Source organism: Patagioenas fasciata, chromosome Z (genome assembly GCF_037038585.1).
Source record: "Patagioenas fasciata isolate bPatFas1 chromosome Z, bPatFas1.hap1, whole genome shotgun sequence".
Lineage (NCBI taxonomy): Eukaryota > Metazoa > Chordata > Aves > Columbiformes > Columbidae > Patagioenas > Patagioenas fasciata.
In genome coordinates, this window is record NC_092560.1 from 81,709,395 (window position 1) to 81,731,713 (window position 22,319).

Here is a 22,319-nt window from a genome sequence, read left to right on the forward strand (position 1 = left end):
TGCTCTGGAAGAAATACGGTGCCACTGCTGGAACTCTGCAGTTTCTAACGGGTCCAAACCAAAGTGGAGGCGTATTGCCGGGGCCACATGGAAAAATCAGAGGATGTGAATTCTCCTGTGCCTCCATCTGTGGATAATTGTTTGAACACTAAAATTTGCAAGGAAATTTATTTTTTTTTTTAGAAAGATGATAAAGACAACAAACAAAAGACAGGAAATTAAAATTTATGTAAACATAGTGGTTCCCAGAGCAACTGTAAATGAGCCACATTGCATATATAGACGAAGGCATAAAAGTTAATACCATGTGCAGCAATACCATACACTACGTAGGTACCCTTGGGACCATGTTACATTTGCTACGGGACCCATCATTCTGAATGGTTTGACTTTTACGCTTTTAAAGCCTCAAACATAACATTGCACTAATGTCAGGTGGGAATAGGGCATTTGCTCTTTATTTGTTTGTTTGCTTAAAAATAGAAAGGACCATTTGAACAGAATGAGACACAAGTAATAATTTTTCTCCCATTGCATGCCGGAGACAAAAGTTGTAGGCTTTGATCTCAAAGATTTCTAAGAGTTTCGTTGGGGAGGTATTTCTCCACACTGATTTAGTACTCACAAAGTGAGATGGCAGGAATAGAGAACAGCTCTCCTGTTGAGATAGGGCAGCCCCTGTTCAAATGATAAATTATAGTGCAACATAAAGTACAGGGCTTTTCCCTAAGTAAATGTGGGAGTGAAGAAGGGTCGACTTAGCCACGTAAGCTTCACATCTGAAGTACCTAAACTCCTTGGAAACGTGCCTTCAGCTTGCTCTGCTATTTTTTTTTCAAGTGGTTATCCTGAGTTTGATTCTCTGCTCCCTCATGCAGTTGTTGACATCAGTAACATGAGTGTAAAATGTCACCAGATCAGAAGGCAGCCAGCGTTCACCTTGCATTTGTATTCATGACTATACAAGGAAGAGGGCAGCAGCAGGTCAGGCCCACTGAGATCCACCGAGGTTACTTTGTCAGTGTGGGATGTTTATGTTCTGATGGGGTGTTTTATAATCGACTCTTAAAACCGTGCCACAGCCTATTTGTTCTGGTTTCATGGCAGAGCAGATTGGAACATGGGAACTGTTGTGGCTTTTCAGGGTCACTTTTGTTTGTTTGTTTTTGTTTTTTCTTCTTCTTCTTTCTTTAAGGAAAGGCATTGTATCCCCCTCCCCTCCCCCCACCACCACTTCATTTTTTTGCTCAAAAGTTTCCAGAATTCCCAAAATTTTACATTTCATTTAGGATCAGACCTGGCAAGCATCCCTTGGGTCATCAAGCCTGCTCACCCACTGGTGCAGGCAGCTACTTGACTGCTGGTGCTTTCCCAAGCCATGGAGCAGAGACCACGCCTGGGAGTAACGGTCCCTCCTTGCTGTCCCATGCCGTCCCAGCTTCTTGCCACAGCTTCTCCTTTGTAAGACCATGGCACCCACATGTATCTACCACAAGACACCCCTAAGGACACCCATTCCCTGTCCCGTACCGCGGTGTATTTACCATGTCCAGCTGCAAGGCACCCACCCAGCTGCCCTTTCACTCCTGTTCTTCAACAGGACAGGGAGAGAAAATAAGGCAAAAAAAGTTGTGGGTTAATGTAAAGGCAGCAATTAGGAAATATAACAATCAAAACTTGCATCAGCCTGTGAAGACAATGTGTTGAATGTGTATGGTCTGCCCAGAGAGTTGGTAGATGTCCCATCCTTGGAAACATTCAAGGCCAGGCTGGACAGGGCTCTGAGCAACCTGATCTGGGTGAAGATGTCCCTGCTCATGGCACAGGTTGGACTTTGAAGGTCCCTTCCAACCCAAACTGTTGTTTCTATGACTCTAAGATCTCCAGGAAAAATGTGGGCTGCTGGATGGAACAAGTACTGCACATGATCAAGGTGCACTGGTACGGTGAAACCAGGGTTTGCACCCCTTGGTCATCATCACCACCTACTGACACCTTCATCTGCTGGGGGTCTCTGTCCAGCTCTTTCTTGACAATGCAAGGCCAGGCTAAGCAGTGCCACCTGGGAAGATGAACCACCTGTTTCTCCAGCCTGCATGCTCCAGAGGAGTTATATTGCATGCTTTCGTCCTAGCAATAACCTGAAATTGTGTCTGTGGTAGGCAACAGGTTTGGGGAACAGGAGTGTGCAGCTGCATCTCTCACTGACCTGCTGTGAGGTGGTGGGGAGATGCTTTGCCTGTGGTTCCTGTGACCGCGCTTAGACCTCTGAAAGGTTGATGTCTGAGTCTGAACTAGACAATCTGGACAACTCTGGGTACCCACATATAGGCATCTAGCCCAGGTGGAGAAAGTAGACCTCTGGAGATGTCTGCTTCTCTGCTGATCATCTAAAATCCTAAAATAAATTAGCTTAGTGACTTGAAAATATTTTCAGTGTTTCTGTTTCTCATTCTATTTCTTGTTCTTATTTATTTCTTTTCCTTTCTCTGTTTATCAATGTGACCCATTTCTTACTTTTTATGTCTACTATTGGTAGTACAGTGGGACACCAGCCTTCACTGAAACCAAACGCTTCATGTAATTAATAAAAAAGGAGAGTGATACACTCTTAGTGTGAGAATTTTTTTTTTTTTTTCTAATTCCTGTTCAGCTGAAACAGCTCATTTCTCTTGAAGCGCAATTGAAATGTCATTAGTATTTTCATTAGCATGATGACTGATGATACAAGGCAAGCAAGAAGATTTGGGGCCTAGTCTGTTAAATTTTCATGACATTTTTTTGTAAGATTGTGTTAAAGACTTCAGAAGTCACATGCCAAGTGGTTCCAGATCATTTAAAAAAACAGAAGCTTTTTTTTTTTGAACTCCTGGAATGAGAAACAGCCACACAGCTCTACAGAAATAGCACAGCAAGCCCTGGAAATGCCCAGCAGTTGCTGAACATTTTTGCTCTTCATGGAAATAATTAATCTTAATCAATGAAGATATTTTACTGATATGTCTTCATCAGTAGGGTTGTTTTTTTTCCTCTTGTCTGAGGATTCACATCTCTAGATGAAATGGCTTTTATGTTTGTGAAGAGGAGAGAATTTCCTGTGGAGAAACCCAGCTTATGACCTAATGATAACTTACGTTGCCTTTAGAGACTTTTTTGAGAGGTTGAGCTGGATTTAACTGATACATGTGTGTAAGCCATCATGACGGTTTTACTTTCAGAGATTTTTTCCATCACTAAATGAACGATGAAAAAATGGATAAACAAGAGGGAAGAGGAAATGTTAAGCTTAGTTAGTTGTCTAATCATTCTGAGACATTTTGCCATCTTTGCTTTGAGTGACCTTCAAACACAGATGAAGCAAATTATGCGCTTAGGGTGGCTTGTTCTTGTATCTATTGGCCAGGTTATATTTATTTCATTGATTCCTTCTGTACATACCAGTAATTACAGAACTGAGTCTCAAAAATTCCTGTGTTTTTCTCTCACTGTCAATTTTGAATTGCTGATTTGTTAGATTTTTTCATTTTTTATTTTATATGATCTGTTTACTGGAGGAAAAAAAAAACTTATGTACACGCTTCCTCATAATATCAAGCAAAAGACCCTTGTCATGGGACAGGAAAAAACATCTATCATTTTCCTCTTGGGTAACAAATCCATCCTAAGGAATCCTTGGAAATTTCCACAGTTTTAAATTTACTGCACGTAAACTTTGACACCTTATATTGCAGTTGTTTTACTTCCCATTCAGGGAAGAGTTGACAGGGCATGTTTGTGCTGCTCCCTCATTGGCGACAAGGGGATATTTACGATGCTGAGGTATTTTCCTACCCACAAGAGGCTTTGGGACAAGCAAAAATGAAAGCTCGGGGCTCGATTCGTTTGCCCACACGTAGTTGTCAACTGTCATTTGAGATGCCTAGGATATCCTGCCTGGCCTCCAGCTGCTCTTGCAGAAGGGCAGAGGTCTTGCCTGAAGCCCTTTATCACATCTGCCAGCCTCCCTCAGATGTTTCAAATACCTCAGTGCATTTCAAACACAACCAGGTGTCTCTATGGAGCTGAGACTCCTGGCCCAGGGATGCGCCATCCACGTTTGAGCCTCTCACATGTGAGGAGGAGGAATTTAAACCTGAGAGACGGTGATTTGGCCATAGAGCTTCGGGGGGAGGATGAATCCTCTCACCCAGATCTGGGTGTCTACAGCATAAGATAACTATGTGAGTTAGGTTTCTCAGTTTTCATTATAGTCAGTGAAAGTTTAGCCAATAGAGCCCGGAAAGTAATCAATCTTGAGCTAAACTAGACCTCATTTCTTCAGATGAAAGACACACTGCACTCTTCTGACTATTAATTTGATCTCTGTTGCCTGTTACAGCAGCTTAGACGTCCACATCTCATGTAGACATCCAGGTTTTGGCCATCTAAACTTAGATGAGATGAACCCCCTAAAAAAAAAGAAAAAAAAAAACAACAAACACCATCAGAAGGATATAGGTACAAATCCTTAGATTTGTTTTCAAAGCTAAAATTCAAAATATTTAATTTGATTGAGCTGGTTTAGTGGGTAGTTGTTCCAGTGAGAGAAAACAAGGCCCAAGTGCCTTTTCACATCCAAAATCCCTTTAGACTTCTTCCCAAGCGGTTTTTCTGCAAAACTTTCAAGTCCAGCTTTTGCAAACAATTATCCAAAATAGGGATCTAGCCTTAGGTAAATCTGTACGGGGACAGAGAGTGCTGAACAAATAAAGTCTCATCAACTTAATTTCAAGCACAAATGTTGGAAAGCCTGTGCTTGGTAGTTTACTGAAGGTCACTGTTTTTTTCCATAACTTGATGACCTGACCAAAATCTCAAACATGGTCAGAATTTCAGCAGATTCAGACACTGTTAAAACTTTCCTTTTAGATAATAAATCTCTGCCACCCAGGAAGGCAATCAAGATTATAGAAAAGCTCTGCTTAAATTATGATGCTATCTCAGAGTGGATAGTTAAAGGGAACATATTCTTATCCTGATATACTTTTCTGTATTTTGACTGCTGGTTGCTATAAAATAAGCATATAAGTCTAAGGGGAGAAAAGTTAATTTGTGGAAGAAGTTAAAATATCCTGTTTTCCTTCCAGAAAATGTGAAAACTGAAGACAGACTTGCACCAAATTTGTGCAGAAATGCACTCTGGAAATTGAGAGTGGCTCAGGCAGAGATGTGCAGCTTTCTAGTTGACAGCATAACTCCAAATGTCAGTGGTTAAGAACATTTAGGGTTTTCCCAGTATGGTCTTTATTCTGCTTCTTGTCAATCTGCTTCTCACACATGTCTGTAATATGTGATTTCTCTCCTTCAGCTTCTTTCCAAACTATACTTTGTCTCCTGTTTCCATCTATTTCCCTATTTCATTTGACTTTGCACTCTTCACCTCTTTAACCTCTTCTTCATCAGTCAGATCCCTTCTTGTGCCTGCACTCCACAAAGGCAGTCTCTGACCTTATTACATGTGGTCTCTCTGCCATCCTTCTTGCACTGTTGTAGGAAGTAGTCTGCAGCAAGAATTTTAATGAAAACCACTCTCAATAAAGTATTTCCTTCAGAATTTTTCCTTGAAAAGTATGTAAAATTCAAAGATTATACACCAAAGTTCATATGAAAGAAACACTGTATTGCTGGGTTGTTTTTTTTTGTTTGTTTGGTTGGTTGGTTGGTTGGTTGGTTTTTTTTAATAGCGTACAAGAGAACGGATAAACTTCAGGAAAAATCTTGAATTTTAGATCTGTCTATTTGTTTTTTCTCCATTCACAGTAAACCTGAGTTGTTGAAATAAAGCCAAACATTGTGCTATGTTTGATAACATTGGAACATTTTAGTTTGTCAGAATGCCATTGAAGTCTTATATACCATAACGCTAGATAACTATTAAAGTTCTTTGTTGCTGAGGTTAATTGGCAATAACACTTATGATCTTACCTGTGCATCTGTATAAATAGATAGCAGTTTTCATATTGCAGTCAATTACTATGGTTTTCAGAATGGAAAGCAAAGTATCCCATATCTATTGATGTGAAATTAAGGAGAGAGGAGAACAATGCATGCAGTCCCAGTGTGCGTTATTTTTCATCTCTGATGCTGATAAAGCTAGCACTCATTTTAGTGATAAATCAGCATTACAGTGGGATGAATGGACTCAGATATTAAAACAAAGCCATCAGGAAACCTTCTAAAAATAAAAACTCTTCCATAACAGTCTCCTAGATTGCAGGGTATGTGGGGACTTCTATAGAGTGCTGAGATATTACTTCAAATGCATGTCATACTCAGAGTATTTCTTATTTTATGAACTAGGTCATAGCTTGTTACAGATAAAGAAGAAAAATAAAATTACTAGGCTGCCCAGGAGGGAGAAGGCTAAGTTGAAAGTCTGCATTCTTGTGTGTTCTTATCAGCTCCGTGACTTTTAGCCCATCTCCTTATCCCAACCATCCCCAAGTGCTTACCACCATGGCACAGCTGCCTTTCCTTGCAGTTGCAGTGAGAAGAAAGGTGTGGACCCCTCTGGGGAGTAGTTCAAATATTACGGGATTAAGTGAGACGATGGAGGTACCAACCAGGGATCTTTTGTTTTCCTTATGTGTAACAGTATGGGCAGCTGAGTTCAAGCAGCGTCCCTGGCACTCTTTACTTTTCAAACACAGACATCACCACAGGACTACTTAAATTAGAGTAATGCAAATATCGCTTTTCATTTAGAAAGAAAAAATTTTGGCTGAATTTGTGCATCTTACAGACATTGTCTGTTGCTAAATTCATACACAAGGACAATGAAGACTTCCCATATCTATGGGAAAATTGTCCTGTTTGATTTTTTTTTCAGTAGAAGACTTTCAATCGAAATTGGTCAGCAAGACTTTTGCTAATTATTTCGCTAGCTTCACTCATATTTCATCACTTTTTGTACACTGGATGTGTCTGAAAAATGGGTCAATCATTACACGAGCCCAGGCCTTGTGCCTCATTCATCCTTCCCTCACTAGCAACTTGCCTTTTCTACCCATGCTTCATGCCAACACTCTCCTACCAAAGCTGTCAGTGTCCCATTTCATCTATGATAAATACGAACTGCTCCCAACACCGTTTGCCTAGGGGATATCAGCTCTATCTGCCACATTTAAAAATTATCATCCCTGTTGTTAAGGAAAACAACAACTCAAAACACCACCCTTGACTTTTCTCATTACTTACAGAACGAAATTTCCCCATCTGTCTTTCCTCAGCTGTGTTCTTAAGAAAGAAATCCTGTCTTCTGTTTCCTTCCTCCCCAGTGAGCACATCCTCATCCACTATGACAGCTCATCTCAGCGTGACTACTCATCTCTAGGTAGTTCCTTGCTCCTAGCTACACATCTTTTTATTTCTACCCCTCAGTATACCTAATGGCTTTTTATACCTTTAAAAAGAGACCTTTACTCACTTATCGACCTAGCCCTCAAACATTTCTTTTTCATTTTACTTCTTTCAAAGATTTTATTTTTTTCTCCTTCCCCCTCTGCAGCAGAATTTAGTTCTTCATCACCATGTATTAAATGATTCATTCTCTGAGATACTTCATGGCCGATTTCATTTCTCCAACACCATCAGTCTCTGTCTGTCTCTCTTGACTCTGTCAGTCTTCAACAACTGCAAACCATAATTTTCTGCTCAACTGAAAGTTTCAGGCTCTGGGCAGGAAAAGCTTTTGCCTCTGAAACCATTAGCAAACCCCTTTAGCTTAAATCCCTGCTCACAAGGCCTCGGACTTTGACCCTCAATTAGCCTTTTTAAGTCTTGATCTTTTTTTCTTGTTAAATCTATTGATTTCTGTCGTCTGCATAGAACTAACGTGTTCCTCAACTTTAATCCAAATTCTGCTGGAAATCCTCATTTCACATGCTCATCACTCCTGACAAGACAGAATTTGGTTGCACCTTACATGATGGGGATCAATCTTCCAGCAGGGCCTGTTGTGACAGGACAAGGGGTGATGGTTTAAACTAAAGGAGGGGAGATTCAGGCTGGACATGAGGAAGAAATGTTTGATGCTGAGGGTGGTGAGAGCCTGGCCCAGGTTGCCCAGAGAGGTGGTGGATGAACCATTCTTGGAGACATCCCAGGCCAGGTTGGATGGGTCTCTGAGCAACCTGAGCTGGTGAAGATGTCCCTGCTCATGGCAGGGGGGGCACTGGGGGAGCTGGAAAGGTCCCTCCAACCCAAACCATTCTGTGATTCTATGATATTTTCAAATCCCAATCCCAATCCCACTCTCAAAGGCTATGGGACCTGGGAAGTGTCCCAGTGCAGGGGTTCAGAGGAGACCGGGTACGAACACACAGCCTCCTTTGGTTATTGTATTGTACTGTTCTGGAATATTAACCACATCCACTAGTCTCCTGACTCAGACCCCCTCTGTTTTCATGCTGGCAAAATGCAGAGGAGAAGGGAAGTGAATTAGATGGAAGACTCATGATTCTTCCGGTAGCACTACAGGTAAAACCAAACCCAAAGCAAAACGAAAAGGCAAAGCTCAAGACTCTATCTCCTAGGAAGTCTAATTCACTCCAAATTTAGGCTTCAAACAGGCAGGAGATTGGTCTTTTTAATCAAATGACAGATGATTGTCCTCTTAGCAAGAGGGACAATGGGTATCTGAGACTTACGATGAGCAAAATAATTCATCCTTACCCTTTTCCTCCCTGAGTTTATTTCTTGCGTGGATCAGGCTAAGAGCTACATCGTTTTCGAACATTGCGTGTAATTGTAGACTGAAGATCTCCTCAGCCTGCAGCTCCACACAGTCCTGGGCCTGACCTCCCAAAAGTGCAAGGTGATCTGAAGCCTCAACAGACAACCCCACAGCTGTATATAGCAACAGCAGCTGCTCTGCTTGCTTAAGTGAAGCCTTGTGAGGCTTCAGGTATGCAGCAGTTGCCACTATGCTCCCTGTCAGGAAACACAATTATCTTCACGGAGACTTGCACCACGTTTCTTGAACTCAGGCACAGAGATTCACCCAAGTAGAAAGGAATGACAAGATGCATTTAACCTCATTAGTTTCAGTAGGGCTGACTTTGTGCAATCCATCAGTGTACAGATACATTAGGGGAACTAAACTATTTCCACATCTCATTTACATAATGGATGGGATGTGAAATGAGTCCTATGGAAGAGAAGCGCCCTGGAGGCACTAAAGTTTATCACAATATGTAAGAGTTCTTTTAGATCATTGCATTAAATTTCCACTAACAAGATAACAAATTAATTGTCTGTATTACTGTACTAACCCAAAGCGGATAAAGAGTATGATTTCAGCTAAGGAAGGCAGCTGTTTAAGACAGCTTGGTGCTTATAGGAGGAGGCAGAAGAGATTAGTCTGCCTCCCAGCATTTGCGTGCCATGATGCCAGCCCTACTCCTGCCCCTTTAAGAAATCTGGCTCTTCTCTAATCTGATGTTGGACTTGAGCTTTATTAGTGAAGTGAGGGAGAATGGGTAAATCAACTGTATCAGACAAGCCTCAGGACATCTGGAAATTGATCATTCTGCAGAAATAAGCACTCCGTGTTTATTAGCTGGGAGTTCATCACTATCGCTTCTCTTTATCCAATTCCTAAGAGATTTCAAAGCTATCATCATAGCATTAGCTCTTCTGACTGTGCTACTACAGATAAAGATCAGAAGATCTATCTAATGACGGCTTTTTCGGTCTCCCTCGTTCTTTCTCTAAAGCTATCTTGATTTGGGAAAAAAGAAAAAAAAAAAAAAGTAGGAAAATAAATATAATGAAAAATAGCTGGAATTAAATAAAGCAGTCTCTGTGTCTTCAATTTTTGCCTGTTGGCAACAAGAGCAATTTTTATTATTATTATTCTATAGAACTTGTTTTCATTCAAGGAGACGTATCCTGCAGAATAGAAAATCCCTCATAGAAGGGGTGGAATTTGTAGTTTCTGCTGTGGTGATGGAAAAGAGAGGAAGATGAAAGGACCTAAAGCCATAAAGCAGCTCTGTACATTGAAAGTACAGTTATTTTTAAATGATAATACATGTCAAATAGAAGCGAGGGAAATGAATTCCATAAGTTAGGAAGGTAATAATATTACTTTAAGAAGAATAATTACTTTCCTTAACTACATTTATCACATAGCAATTCAGTTCTCCATTTTGGAATACGATGCAATGCCAAACTTTTGACTGATTTATTTAAAATCAGCCTTAAAAATAGATTCACCCAGATACAACATTTCTTCTGGTTCTTTCTTCAAAATGGAGAAGTTGTAAAAATGCAAATACTCTGACTAACTCCATGTTTAGGTGTGCATTCCTACACAGCTGGATTGCATAGCTACATTGTGCAAAGACAACCGAAAAAAGAAATCGTCTGTAAGAGTTTTATGATAACAACGGTCAGATGTATAAACAATTTCAGTACAGCCATGGATTTCTAGAAATCTGCAGGAAGTATGAAATCTGATGCAATGAACTCTCCAAAGAAAACTTTTCCTTAGTAAAACTTCACTGAGATCAATTTTTAGGAGCTGATTTTCTCTGTTTTCTAATGGAAAGTTAGTATTTATTATCTCTTTTGAACGGGCACTTAGAGTTCCAGCCTGGGTGTGCATTGTGCTAGATTCTGTACACAAATTAAAGAAGAAAAGGTGAATGTTATCTGAGAACCTTTCCATCTAAGTACAGTACGAGGGAAAACAGATGAATGCAGTAAGCCAAGGGAGCATGATTTAACAGTAAAGAAAGGATAGCTAATTAATCGGTATGTACAGAGCCGAGCACAATGGAGCTAACCACATTACTTGCAATGGAAGTACTTACTAACAACAATAATAAATGACTGGGTCTTTGAAATTAATACATTAATTTTCGGTCAGAGCTCAGAAGTTGCTTAGCTAGTGAATGAAGAATTTCAGTTTTTTTTATCCAAAGTATCAGGGGACTCATAAATCTTTAAGAAAAAGGCCAGTTTCACATCAGTATTGTGTTTCCTCATACACAGCCTTTCGGCTCGTCTGCTTTGAACTAGAGCAGTGCTTCTCCTGATTCACCCTTTTACTTATGTTCATCATGATTTCTTATTTATAATCACGTCTTCATTGTTTGAGGATTGTTCTCCATTTCTTCCCTTGCTTTTGAAGCTGTCCTTTTCCTTTGGCCTTTCTCATTAAACAAATAATGATCAATTTCCTCCCTGCTTTGCCAGGCATTGCTCACTTGCATGTGCATGCAGTGTTGTCCACAACATCAGCAGGGCTCAGGAAATTTCAGGTATGAGTCTTTCATGGGATGACGTGAGCTCTAATTTGGAGGAAGTGCACAAATATCGATAGAAGGACATTAAATGAGGTCTGAATCAGGCTACCTGTATACATCATCTTGTTCTCTCTCTGGAGCAGCAGCATAGGATAAAATGAACTGGAATAGTGGATGTGTGTGTGTGAGTTTTAAACTCTGACACCCCTGTTGCAGATTATTTTTTTGCACCTGATTCAAAGATGGGTTGAACTGGGAGGTTCTCTTATGTAAGACCTTTTGAACAAAGCAATCCAAATGAGAAGAAAAAGTCCAATAAAAGGTGATGATACGACGCCAACAGGTCCATCTACTCAAGGGGCAGAACCCACACTACTGCAGTGTGAATTACAGTCTTGTGAGCAAATCACTGCATCTCTGTGCACTTCCAGCAGTGGCCCCAAGTCTCTGCATTTTGGTATCTGTGGAAGGAACCCAGTGGTTCTTCTTTATTGGTTGCTCCAGATCCATAAATTACTCCTGTACCTCAATTTAGATGAGAATTTCAATGAGGCGAGTGATATAGGCTGGAGAAACCAAGTGCCTAGAACAAAAGACAGATGGCTGAACCCATGATTCACCGGTGACAAGCTGCAATTGCGCCATGTAGACTTTGAAGTTATTCGTTACATTTGTGTCTCTTCTGTAGGGGGATGATTTTCCTCAATGATTTGTATGACCTTGCTAAACCCAGATAGGTGGTAATTGAGCAGCAACTACTTCTTCAGAAGAAACAGAATAAAAATATTGAAAATATTGACTCACCCCAAAGGCAGTAAGCAGCACTTTGGTCTTTGACCTTTAAGCATCCTAGGGTATTCAATAACCTGGCTGTTAGATGCTGTGCCTGCCACTGATTTTGATTTGGGAGTAGTTTAACCTTGAACCAAGATCCAAGTAACCACGGCAACAGGAAGTCGGTCTCTCTATCCAAGGAGTGGGAATCCATAAATCAAGGTCCCTAATGCAAACACTGTGTGCAGGTAGAGATTTGAGAGGATAAGTGGTTTGTGAGGGATTACCTTTGAAAAAATGAATGACTGTCCCTTGATATGTTGAAGCACAGCTTCACAGAGATTTTTTTTTTTTTTTATCAATAGAGGTCAACAGGTTACAGCTGCATGTTTTCATATGGCTCTTTATATAGACCCTTCAGTTTAATTAGAACCAGATGTTGAATTTATGAGGTTGTTAGCATTATTGCGTGCCATATGCACATGTATATGTATTGATACATACACTCATACATGCACGTTTATTGCATACAAACTACATTCATGAATAAGTAATGTTAAACACTCAAACTCAAACACTGTGGAGTCATGAAACCTCAGTTTTGCATATGCACAGTTCCTTAGTTCTGTGATCCCATAGTCGTAATTACCTAGTTGAATATCCGAGTTATTCTATGGGACACTGCTTTATTCAACGTATAGCTCTCATTTAATGAGCAGCTATTTGGTAGCTGGATTTTCCTCTTGCTATTCATCATGTGACATCATGTCTCATTTATTCCTCATTTCTAAGCCTTGGCGTGAATAGATGAATGTTTCATGAATGTTGATAATTTTATTTTCGCAGCACTGCTCTTGAGATGAGGGGTATATTATTGTTCTCATTTACAATAGGGAAGCTGAGCAGAGAGAGAATGAAATTGAATAGATACGATTTGAGATCCTTAATACTTGATTTGAGACTCTGGAAGGATATGTGGTCTAATAGAAGACTACTCTGCATATCTCCGTCAAGCCATGACCTGTAATTCTGTCTTGCTCCTGACTGTTTCTACTCTCAGACCCGTTCTCCTCCATTAAGTCCACAGGTTGATATCAGGTCACAGGTTGATCAGGACTCATAACCCAGACTGGCCTACTCTGTAGCCCTCCCCTTCAAACTCCTCTCACCAGTGCAGGTCTTCTCTGGCTGAGTCTGGTGGAGATCTCTTCCACAGTTTCTGACATAACCCATAGGTCTCCTGATATTTCTTATTTCATGTATGAGGGACAAAAACAGGGTCTGCTCATAGCAGTTCCAAGCTGCAAAAACAAGGAAATACTGATTGGTATCTGGAAAGGCTGACTGCAACCAACAGGCAGTGAAGTTTGTGCAGCAGTTTCAGGCCCTGCTTTGAGAACTTCTTGATCTTCTGGGAAAGGATGAGGTATTACTGAGGTATTTAATGCCTTCTTTACCTCAGTCTTTAATAGTAAGGCCAGTTGTTCTCGGGGTACCCATTCCTCTGATCTTGAAGACAGGGACAGGAAGGAGAAAGAAGCCCCTATAATTCAAGGGGATGAATAGGAATACATCCAAGGGTTCTGAAGCACCTGCCAGAGGTGCTCAATAAGCCCCTTTCCATCATTTATCAGTAGTCCTGGCTAACCAGGGAGGTTTCAGCTGACTGGTAGTTACCAAATGTGAAGCCTATCTACAAGAAGAGACGGAAAAAGGATCCGGAGAACTACAGGCCTGTCGGGGAAGGTTATCCTGAGTGCCATGGTGCCGAACTTATAGTACAACCAGGTGATCAGGTCTAGTCAGCATGAGGCTTGAATCAGGGAAATTGTGGAGATATACCACACCGAATCTGAGTGGCAAATTGAATTAAGCAAAGGTGTCAGAAGACTTGCATGAATGACCGAGGAGCTCCTGACTTATGTCAGACAAAAAGGAAGGAAAAAAAAAAAAAAAAGAAGTAAAAGCAGGAACAGGTGACTTGAAGAACTAAGGAGGCAATGTCCAAAAGAGTAGGGATGGGTTTTGGAAGCCAAAGCCTATATGGAGTTCAATCTAGCAAGGGGTAGATGGGTAGCAAGAAATGTCTCTGCAGGTACCTAAGGAGAAAAAAGCAGCCTGGAGAAAATGTGGGATGACTGCTGAATGGAATAGGGACTTATTCTCTTATTTACCTTGATTGCGAGTGGTGAGACTGGCCTTCAGGAATCCCAGGCACCTGAGACTGGTGAGGAAAAAAAGCTACTTTTGGTGAAGGAGGATCTGGTTAGGGAACATCTGAACAAACCAGACATAATTAAGTCTATGTTACTTGACAAGATGCACCCGAAAGTGCCAAGGAAGCTGGCTAATGTCATTTTGAGGCCACTCTTGACTATTTTTGAATGGTCGTGGTGATCAGGAGTGGATCCTGAGAACTAGAAGAGAGCATATATCCAGTGAGGGCAGGAAGAAAGACCCAGGGAGAAAGAAACTGGCCAGACTCATCTTAATCCCTCAGAAGATGATGAGGCAAATAATCCTAGAAAGTATTTCCAGACATGTGAAGGACAAGAAGGTGAACAGGAGTAGTCAGTATAGATTTATGAAGGGAAAATCACGGCTGATCAACCTGATGTTGCTTATCTAGACTCCAGCAAGTCTTTTAAACACTGTTTCCTATAACCTCCTCACAGACAAACTGATGAAATACAGACTAGATAAATGTACAATGAGATGGACTGAAAACTGACTGAACTGCCAGGTTCAGAGGGTTGTGATCAGTGGCACAAAGTCCACTTAGTGGTGCACCCAAGGTGTTGATACTGGAGACAAAACTATTTAAAATTTTAATTAATGACCTAGGTGATAGGTCACCTTCAGCAAATTTGGAGAAGATACAAAACTGGTGGGAGTGGCTGATATGCAATAGGGTCATACTGTCATCCAGAGGGACGTTGACAGACTGGAGAAATGGGCTCACAAGAACCTCATGAAGTTCAACAAAGACAAGTACAAATTTCTGCACCCGGGGAGGAAAAACTCCATGTACTAGTAAATGTTGTGGGCTGACCAGCTGAAAAGCAGCTTGGCAGAAAAGGCCCTGGGGGGCCCTAGTGGACAAATAAGTTGACCATGATCCAGCAATGTGCCCTTGCTGCAAAGAAGGCCAACAGCTTCCCGTGCTACATTAGGGCAAGCATTGCCAGCATATCAAGGGAAGATATCTTTCCCATTTTGCAGCACTGGTGAGGTCATACCTGGAATAGTGTGTTCATTTCTGGACTGTTCAGGGTGATAGACATAAGGGCATACAGGAGAGAGTCCAACAAAAGACTGCAAAAATGACTGAGGGTCTGGAGCATCTCTCCTGTGAAGGACTGAGACAGCTGAGACTGTTCAGCCTGGAGAAGAGAAGGCTTAGAGGGATCTTATCCATGTGTACAACTATCTAATGGGAAAGAGTCGAGAAAATGGAGCTAGACTGTTCTCGGGTGTGCTCAGTGACAAGACAAGAGGCAGTGGGCACCAAACGGAACACAGAAGATTACGTCTGAACTTCACAAACCACGTTTTTACTGTGAGAACTGAGCACTTGAAGAAGTCACCCAGAGAGGTTATGAAGTCTCCCTCTTTGGAGATCTTCAGAACTTGGCCTAACACAGTCCAGAGCAACCTACTCTAGCTGAGTCTGCTTGAACAGGGTGAGGTGGACTAAGTGATCTCAAGAGGAGACTTCCAGTCTCAGCTGCTTTGTGATTAGTGAATCTTCATGTAATTGAAGGCCAACGTGCAGGTTGAGATTGGAAAAAAGAAGGAATTTATGAGCTATTACCCTCAAAAACTGAATGACTCTCCTGGATATGTTAAAGCTGATCATCACAGAAATTGTGAGAGGTTTTCATAAGTTGGTAAAGACACAATACAAAGTCCTCACCTTAGGAGACTTCTATTCTCTTCTCAAAAGAGTGGGTCTACATCAGCTGCTAGGAGCTTTCTAAAATAGGTAAAACTCCTCCCAGTCTGATTGTAAAAAGTGTCTGATGCATTGTATCTTCCTTTCAACTTGGTAAATTCATACGGATGTAACATGTATGGACACAGGTGAACTCACAGAAATATTACGTATAAATGGGTGGATAGACATTCAGATGTATTAGGCAGATACGTAATATGAAAAATTTCAATCCCAGCAGCTGAAATTTGACACGTTTACTAGGAAAAGGAAAAAAATGGGTTCAACTCATAAGGGAGTTTGAGAAACATTGTTAAGGGAGGTACCTACCAGCCCAGTGTTCATGAGTTTAAATTTTCTAGAATATTTGACCTCTTTGGTATATTTCTTCCACTCATTTCTTCTACATTGTAATCCTCAGGTAGAAAAATATAAGACAAATTGCTCTTTTTCTAAAATTCCACCTCTTTAATAAGTTGTAAAGTAAATTTTCATTAGGAAGGGGCTTCCTAAAAAATAAGTATAAATGTCTACTAGACAGGGAATTACAGACTGATGCTGTTCCAAACACCTGCTCCTTTCTCAGATGAAGCATGCACTAAGTCAAGTCATTATAGAGGAGAAGTGTGTGAGTGTAGAGAATACACTATCCAGAGATTGATGAATAGACAGTCTCACTAAACACCATAATGAAGCATGTCTGTCTTTATACATATATCAGAGTGTGGTTTTCCTTGAAAAATAAAAAGTAGTAATGTCAAGTTATTAAGTTGATTTACCATTGTTTATAGAGATCAATGGTGGTACATCCTGAAGCAAAAATATTAAAAAAAAAAAAAAGTCATGATCCTTGCTAGTATCAAGACCATGTTACAGGCATATACACAGGAAAGTATGGAAATATAGGAAATACATCAAAGTAGCAAGGACAGTAACCGACTACTGTTTTCCAGATATTCCCCACACAAGCTGTTTTATCAATATTCATCCAAATTTTCTTTCCTTCTACAGGAATTGCAGGTCCTCACTTAAAAGCAGACCAGGCTTCACTTCATAGTAAAATGGAAAGTTCTGCCTGTAACATGATGACCAGAAGGAAACCAGCAGCTGTTGACAGTGTTGTAATGCCGACTCCAGTATTATCTCTCCTACCTTCATCATCAGCAACATCTGAAGCAGGTAATATTGTTTCCCTCCATCCCTTTTATTTCCTTCCCATCTTCTTCCTTCTGACACTGCACTGAACAACAGGTGCACATACTACTCTTCTCAATTGGAGAAGTGACTGCAAATGTGCATATCTAATGTGATAATCAGGCTGTAATTTTTCTAACACTTTCTTATCATGATCATATCTTGGCATATTAAATCTATTTTATTCGAATACCATCACTTGGTCAACAATGAGGATGCAAGTAGAACCAGCCTGTATGGTCTAGCAGGGGACTCTCGGGTTCCTTTCTCAGCCCCGTTGTTCATTCATTTGAATGTTCCCATCCCTGTAACAAGAATATGCTGAATACACAGTGAATAGCTAAGGAGCAGCTAAGATTTCTTTCTGCATACTCCAATGATTTTAGCATAATATTCTGTCTTGCAAATGTGAAATTGTCTGGGGCAATGAACAGTGATTTAAAATATATCAGAATAAATAAGTCAGAACAGCATGTTTTTCAATCAACTTACGTTTTGTGCTTCTCTTTTGAATCAGATCAGAAAGTGATAGCTTTATACAGTCAGAAATTGAGCCAAGTCATTCAGGCATCATCATGCCTTTTCTTGGGCATGGATAGAGAAGTCAATCTTTCATTGTGTCTTAATTTCCAGTGAATGGGGAACACACAGTTCATTACTCTACATGCAACCATTAGGACTTTCACAGTCTCATCAAATCATTGATTCCACATTCACAAAAACTGTATTTGTATTGCAGATATATGGAATGATTATATATCTAATTATGCAATTGAAAGTGCTGTTTCATTGTACTCCTTTTGATTTTCGTCTCATTTCCTGCATGGTGAAAGAAAGAAATCCGTGCTGTAAAGTAGCCTCTATAAAGCTAATTTTTTATATAAAAAAAATCAGGATTCTCTGTTTAGTCTTTAATACTTTCCTATATATATAAATTAAGGACAGATTTTTAATGCAGCAGAGAATTAAAGCACACAAATATTTTATGATCAGTTTCAAGATGAAAGTGTATGCTTGACTGCATAGTACGTTCTTTCCATTTTCAGAAGTCTAATTAAATTGTTGGTTTATCTGTAGCCCAGATGTTGAAATAATTTAGTGAAAACTGAAAGAAACTGTGTTAATGGGAAAATAGGACAGTGCTATGGGTTTTCTGTAATTAATAGGGAGCTCTTTGAAAATTTCTCATTCAAACCCAGTCGACAAACTGAGCCCAGCTGTTGAGCAAACAGTCTTCTCTGTGTCGAGTTCTTGCAAGTGGCCTCAGGCAACTCCAAAGAGATGGAGAATGACAGGCAGTAAGAAGGATCCTTAGTGCTACAGACACAACAAAGCCATGCAGAATAAAGTCAGGGGAGTGATGGGGAACTTCCAAGGGATCTGACCTGCCTGCGCTCTTCTCCTCATTTAACATGGCTGTGCTGGTCCTTGGAAATGTATATTTTTGTTAGGGATTTCTCTCTTTGCCTTAGAAGCTATTTCCAGCACCATATCAATCCTTCATGACTTCCTGGCATGGCCTGTGGCCATTTCAATTTGTCTCTGTCTGTGAGACAGAACCTCACTGCATCTGTGTACCCCAGGGAGGGGAGAAACACCTCCATGTGCCATATTTTAAATGTAGAACACTGGATTTTAAGACTAATGCTGGTTCTTGCTTGTTTGGGGCTGCTAGGTGAAGTTGTTTGGAGAGTGGGAAAAGGACAGTGGAAAAGTAAAAAAGCCTGCGCTGTATCAAGTATTTCTAGTTTCTCTTCACTTTGGGCTGGATTGTGGTGAATATATTCAGGTCTTCACAAGGCAGCATGTGGCTACAACAGCCTGGGAAGGTGTGGGGAGATAACTGTGTGTCCCTCTGCACCCCCAGCAGATGGAGGTTGCCGTTGTGTTGGGTCATCTCTGTGGGAGCATATTACTTTTTTGTATGTCTGCCTGCAAATATGGTGTTCCTAATCCCCACCTCCTCTTCAGCCACTTTTAGATTAATTCCACCAAACAGAGCAAGATAAAAGTCTTCCTCCCAAAGCAAGATTTCCACATGCAAACAGGAAAGTATGTGTAGGAAGAGAACAACAAAGCCTAAAAACAATGCAGACCAACCTGGGTCCAGGGTTGAGCAATATCTGTCTGGACAAAATGGAAAAGATTAGTACTTAGCTTTGTTTTTCAGCAGTACAGTATATCACATGGCAATATAGCAAAGTATTTTATATCAAAGATTGCTCATGAAGAGCTTCCAGATGAGTTGATAACACCTAATGGCTCTCACTTCAATAGTGGTTTATTTTGGCAGATCTCCCTGATATTTTGTCATATGCACACCTCATCAAATCTTCCCCCTGCAGACCCATCAGACTCTTTTCCGCAGTCTCCCTACACCAAATGTGGAATCAGATGTCCCTGACTCTTAATAGTCAAAATTCTATTTGGTTTTGTAGTACTTCCTTAAAAAACATGACTTGAAAGTATATTACTTATTCAGTACATGCATTCTGACTATTGGCAGACTATGTAACACAACTCAAATACTTTCTAAAGCTTGTAAGTTCAGAGGTTTACTAGGGAGAGAAGCAAAAGCATTCTTAGTAGCTTCTAGCAAGTTTCCTGAGAAAGTTATAAACACTGTAAAGCATTTATAAAAGAAAAAAATTGCAGTAAACCAGCACAGAACTGCATAGCAGTCCTTTTTTTTCTAAATGAGAAAATGAGTTTCAATCCAAAAGCAAATAGACTGACAGCTTGCAAAGTTTTAGGATGGCAAAAACATATCTAAACAATGTGAAGGAAGACAATGGGAAGTGGTGTTCAGCTCATAGATACAAATAAGTATAGATACCTACCCACAACTGCCTGCATACTGGTTAATTTTGGGGAACTAGGCAGTTTGGCAGAAAGTTGATGTCTACATTTGCTCCACTTGGGCACTGTCTACTTACCATCAAACTCCACTCAGGTTTCTAAGTCTGGATGTCCTGGACCTCTGGGATGCCCAAGACACCTGTTGGATTTGGCAGGATGCACAGGACTCTTGCACCTTCTTGATCTAGTATCAGGATGTCAGAAGGATGTCCATGGTCATCTTAAATCACATTGAATTCCCGTTTCAGAAACAGAGATTACTACCACACAGATGAGATCTCCATTGACTGGGGTTGGGTGGTAGTACTGAACTGCAGAAACAACTGACTACTGATAATTCTCAGTAAAGACATAAAATCTCTGCAGATACATGGTTAATGCTTGATTTGGTATTACTTTCCTGTCCTTTGGCTTTCTTTTCAATAAAAGCTGAAAGTAATACCAAATCTCCTGATTTCACCACAAACCTTGCATTTTTCCTATATTTTTGCTGAAATTCCCATCTTCAAGATTTTCATCATCACATGAAAAATTTCAGCTTTATTTTCTAGAAAAAAAATGCAACGAATACAGAAATTAAATATAAAAATGCAAAAAATGGATAGTGAATATAAAGAGTGTGCAAAATGTTTGACTTCTCGAATCTTCTGAGCTGAAACTGCTCTCAGTATCTGGGAGGGACTAAAAGGAGTCGAAAGCTTAGGGCTGGAAATATTGGGGCTATATATTTCAGACCGCAGTGGGGCCAGATGAGGGTAATCTTTTTTTGTGAGAGGGATCTAACCTTTTTTTGATCAGACGACTGAGAAATATCTCACTGCCACTTGCCCTTGCATCCACGCTTTAGAGGTCACCTTCTTGAGAGGAATTTTGTGCAACTAGTGGGCTTTTCCCGAGCAACTTGGGTATTTCATTTCCTTTCTATTTTTCTTTCATACCAAAATGACTGCATTCCTCTTTTGTCCTCTGTGAATCACAAACTGCAAGTGGGTTTTATTTTTCTTTTTGGTGTGGGGAGTGCGTTACATATGGAAAATATATTTTGTTTTGTAATTAATGAAAACCAGATTTTGGGAAGTTGGCCATCCAGGTCTTTATTTATAAGAGAGCATATGTCTGTGTTTTGTTTATGACTCACTCCTACTTCTTGCATTGTAACTCGGGTTTGTTTATGCAAGATCTTTGCTGGATCCAAGCAACATGGTGGTATAAGAGCCAATAAATTACGTTCTCCATGAGGGGAGGACAGTGAGTGAGGTTTGTATGCTGAATCTGTCATAGCCCATAGCAAGCAAGAGGATATTCTACCACTTGACAGCTCCTGGTTATCTACAGAAAATGCTACAATAGCAACTTTATTTAAACTGCTGCTAGAAGATTAGCCTGTTAGCCATGAAGGGAGTGATAACCCCAAAATGAACCCTTCTTGAAACCTTGGCTGCTCTGGAAACTTCAAGGATTTCAAACCCAAATGACTGTTTGACAGTCAGGTGTAAATTAAGTTTGCAAGTAGATGGGGGCTGAGGTTAATTTAGTGGGATATTTTCTTCTTTACTGAAGAGAAATTCTGAACTCCATCATTTCTTTTGCAGCAGCGCAGAATGGATATGTTACGAGTGAAAGGGAGCACCAGTTATTGCTATAGCAGAATTAATATGTTCTGTTTCTCTCACAAAGTGGTAGTTACTTATAATCCCTGTGCAAATCCTGAACTCTGAACAGATGCCACATTCAGTAAAGGACGGTGAGACAATTTAAGAAAAACAAGCAAGGTCTTGTGTCCTAATCAAAGGACCAGGAGCCAAGAAATGCTGGGTACTCTTTCCAGCTCTGACAATGACTCACAACGTGGCCTCGGCAAGAGTCTTAAGTGCTTTGGACTTCATTCAAATCTAAAGTAAGTGATCTGAACCAGGAGTAAGCTTACTTCAGGGGCCACTAAAGTTAATTATATGACTGAGTAGTTTCAGCTAGTGCCTGTGAAGATGGTAGTAAAGAAATCCAGGCAGGGTTAATGAATTTGCCACAGGTGAAGCAACCCACACAGCTTGTTTGTGCCCACTACTTTCAGTAACAAACACTTTTCATACTGGCAGCCATGGCAAGCATTTAAGGCCGTGGTGAGTACATCAGGAGTGTATGTTTGGAGTACAGAAAGTTTAATAGTTAAGTTGGGCCAATGTGACAGCTATCCTAAGCAGCCTTTCCTTCCATCCCACTAGAGGTTTAGAAGTCAGAATGAAGCAAATCCGTGGTAAAACATTGCA

The 22,319-nt window shown here is 40.4% G+C and overlaps 1 protein-coding gene across 6 annotated transcripts in view; it reads left to right on the forward strand.

The window, feature by feature from the left end:
• The window catches only part of SETBP1 (SET binding protein 1), a 264,561-nt gene that overhangs the window by 236,845 nt on the left and 5,397 nt on the right, over window positions 1-22,319 (forward strand). For 5 of the 6 annotated variants that reach the window (XM_065860356.2, XM_071802419.1, XM_071802420.1 and 2 more), the window contains one exon: window positions 17,011-17,178. In XM_065860356.2, the coding sequence (XP_065716428.1) occupies window positions 17,011-17,178 (168 nt within the window). Of the gene's footprint in view, window positions 1-17,010; window positions 17,179-22,319 lie in introns of those variants that run through there. The other variant, XR_011736563.1, reaches the window with a different exon arrangement.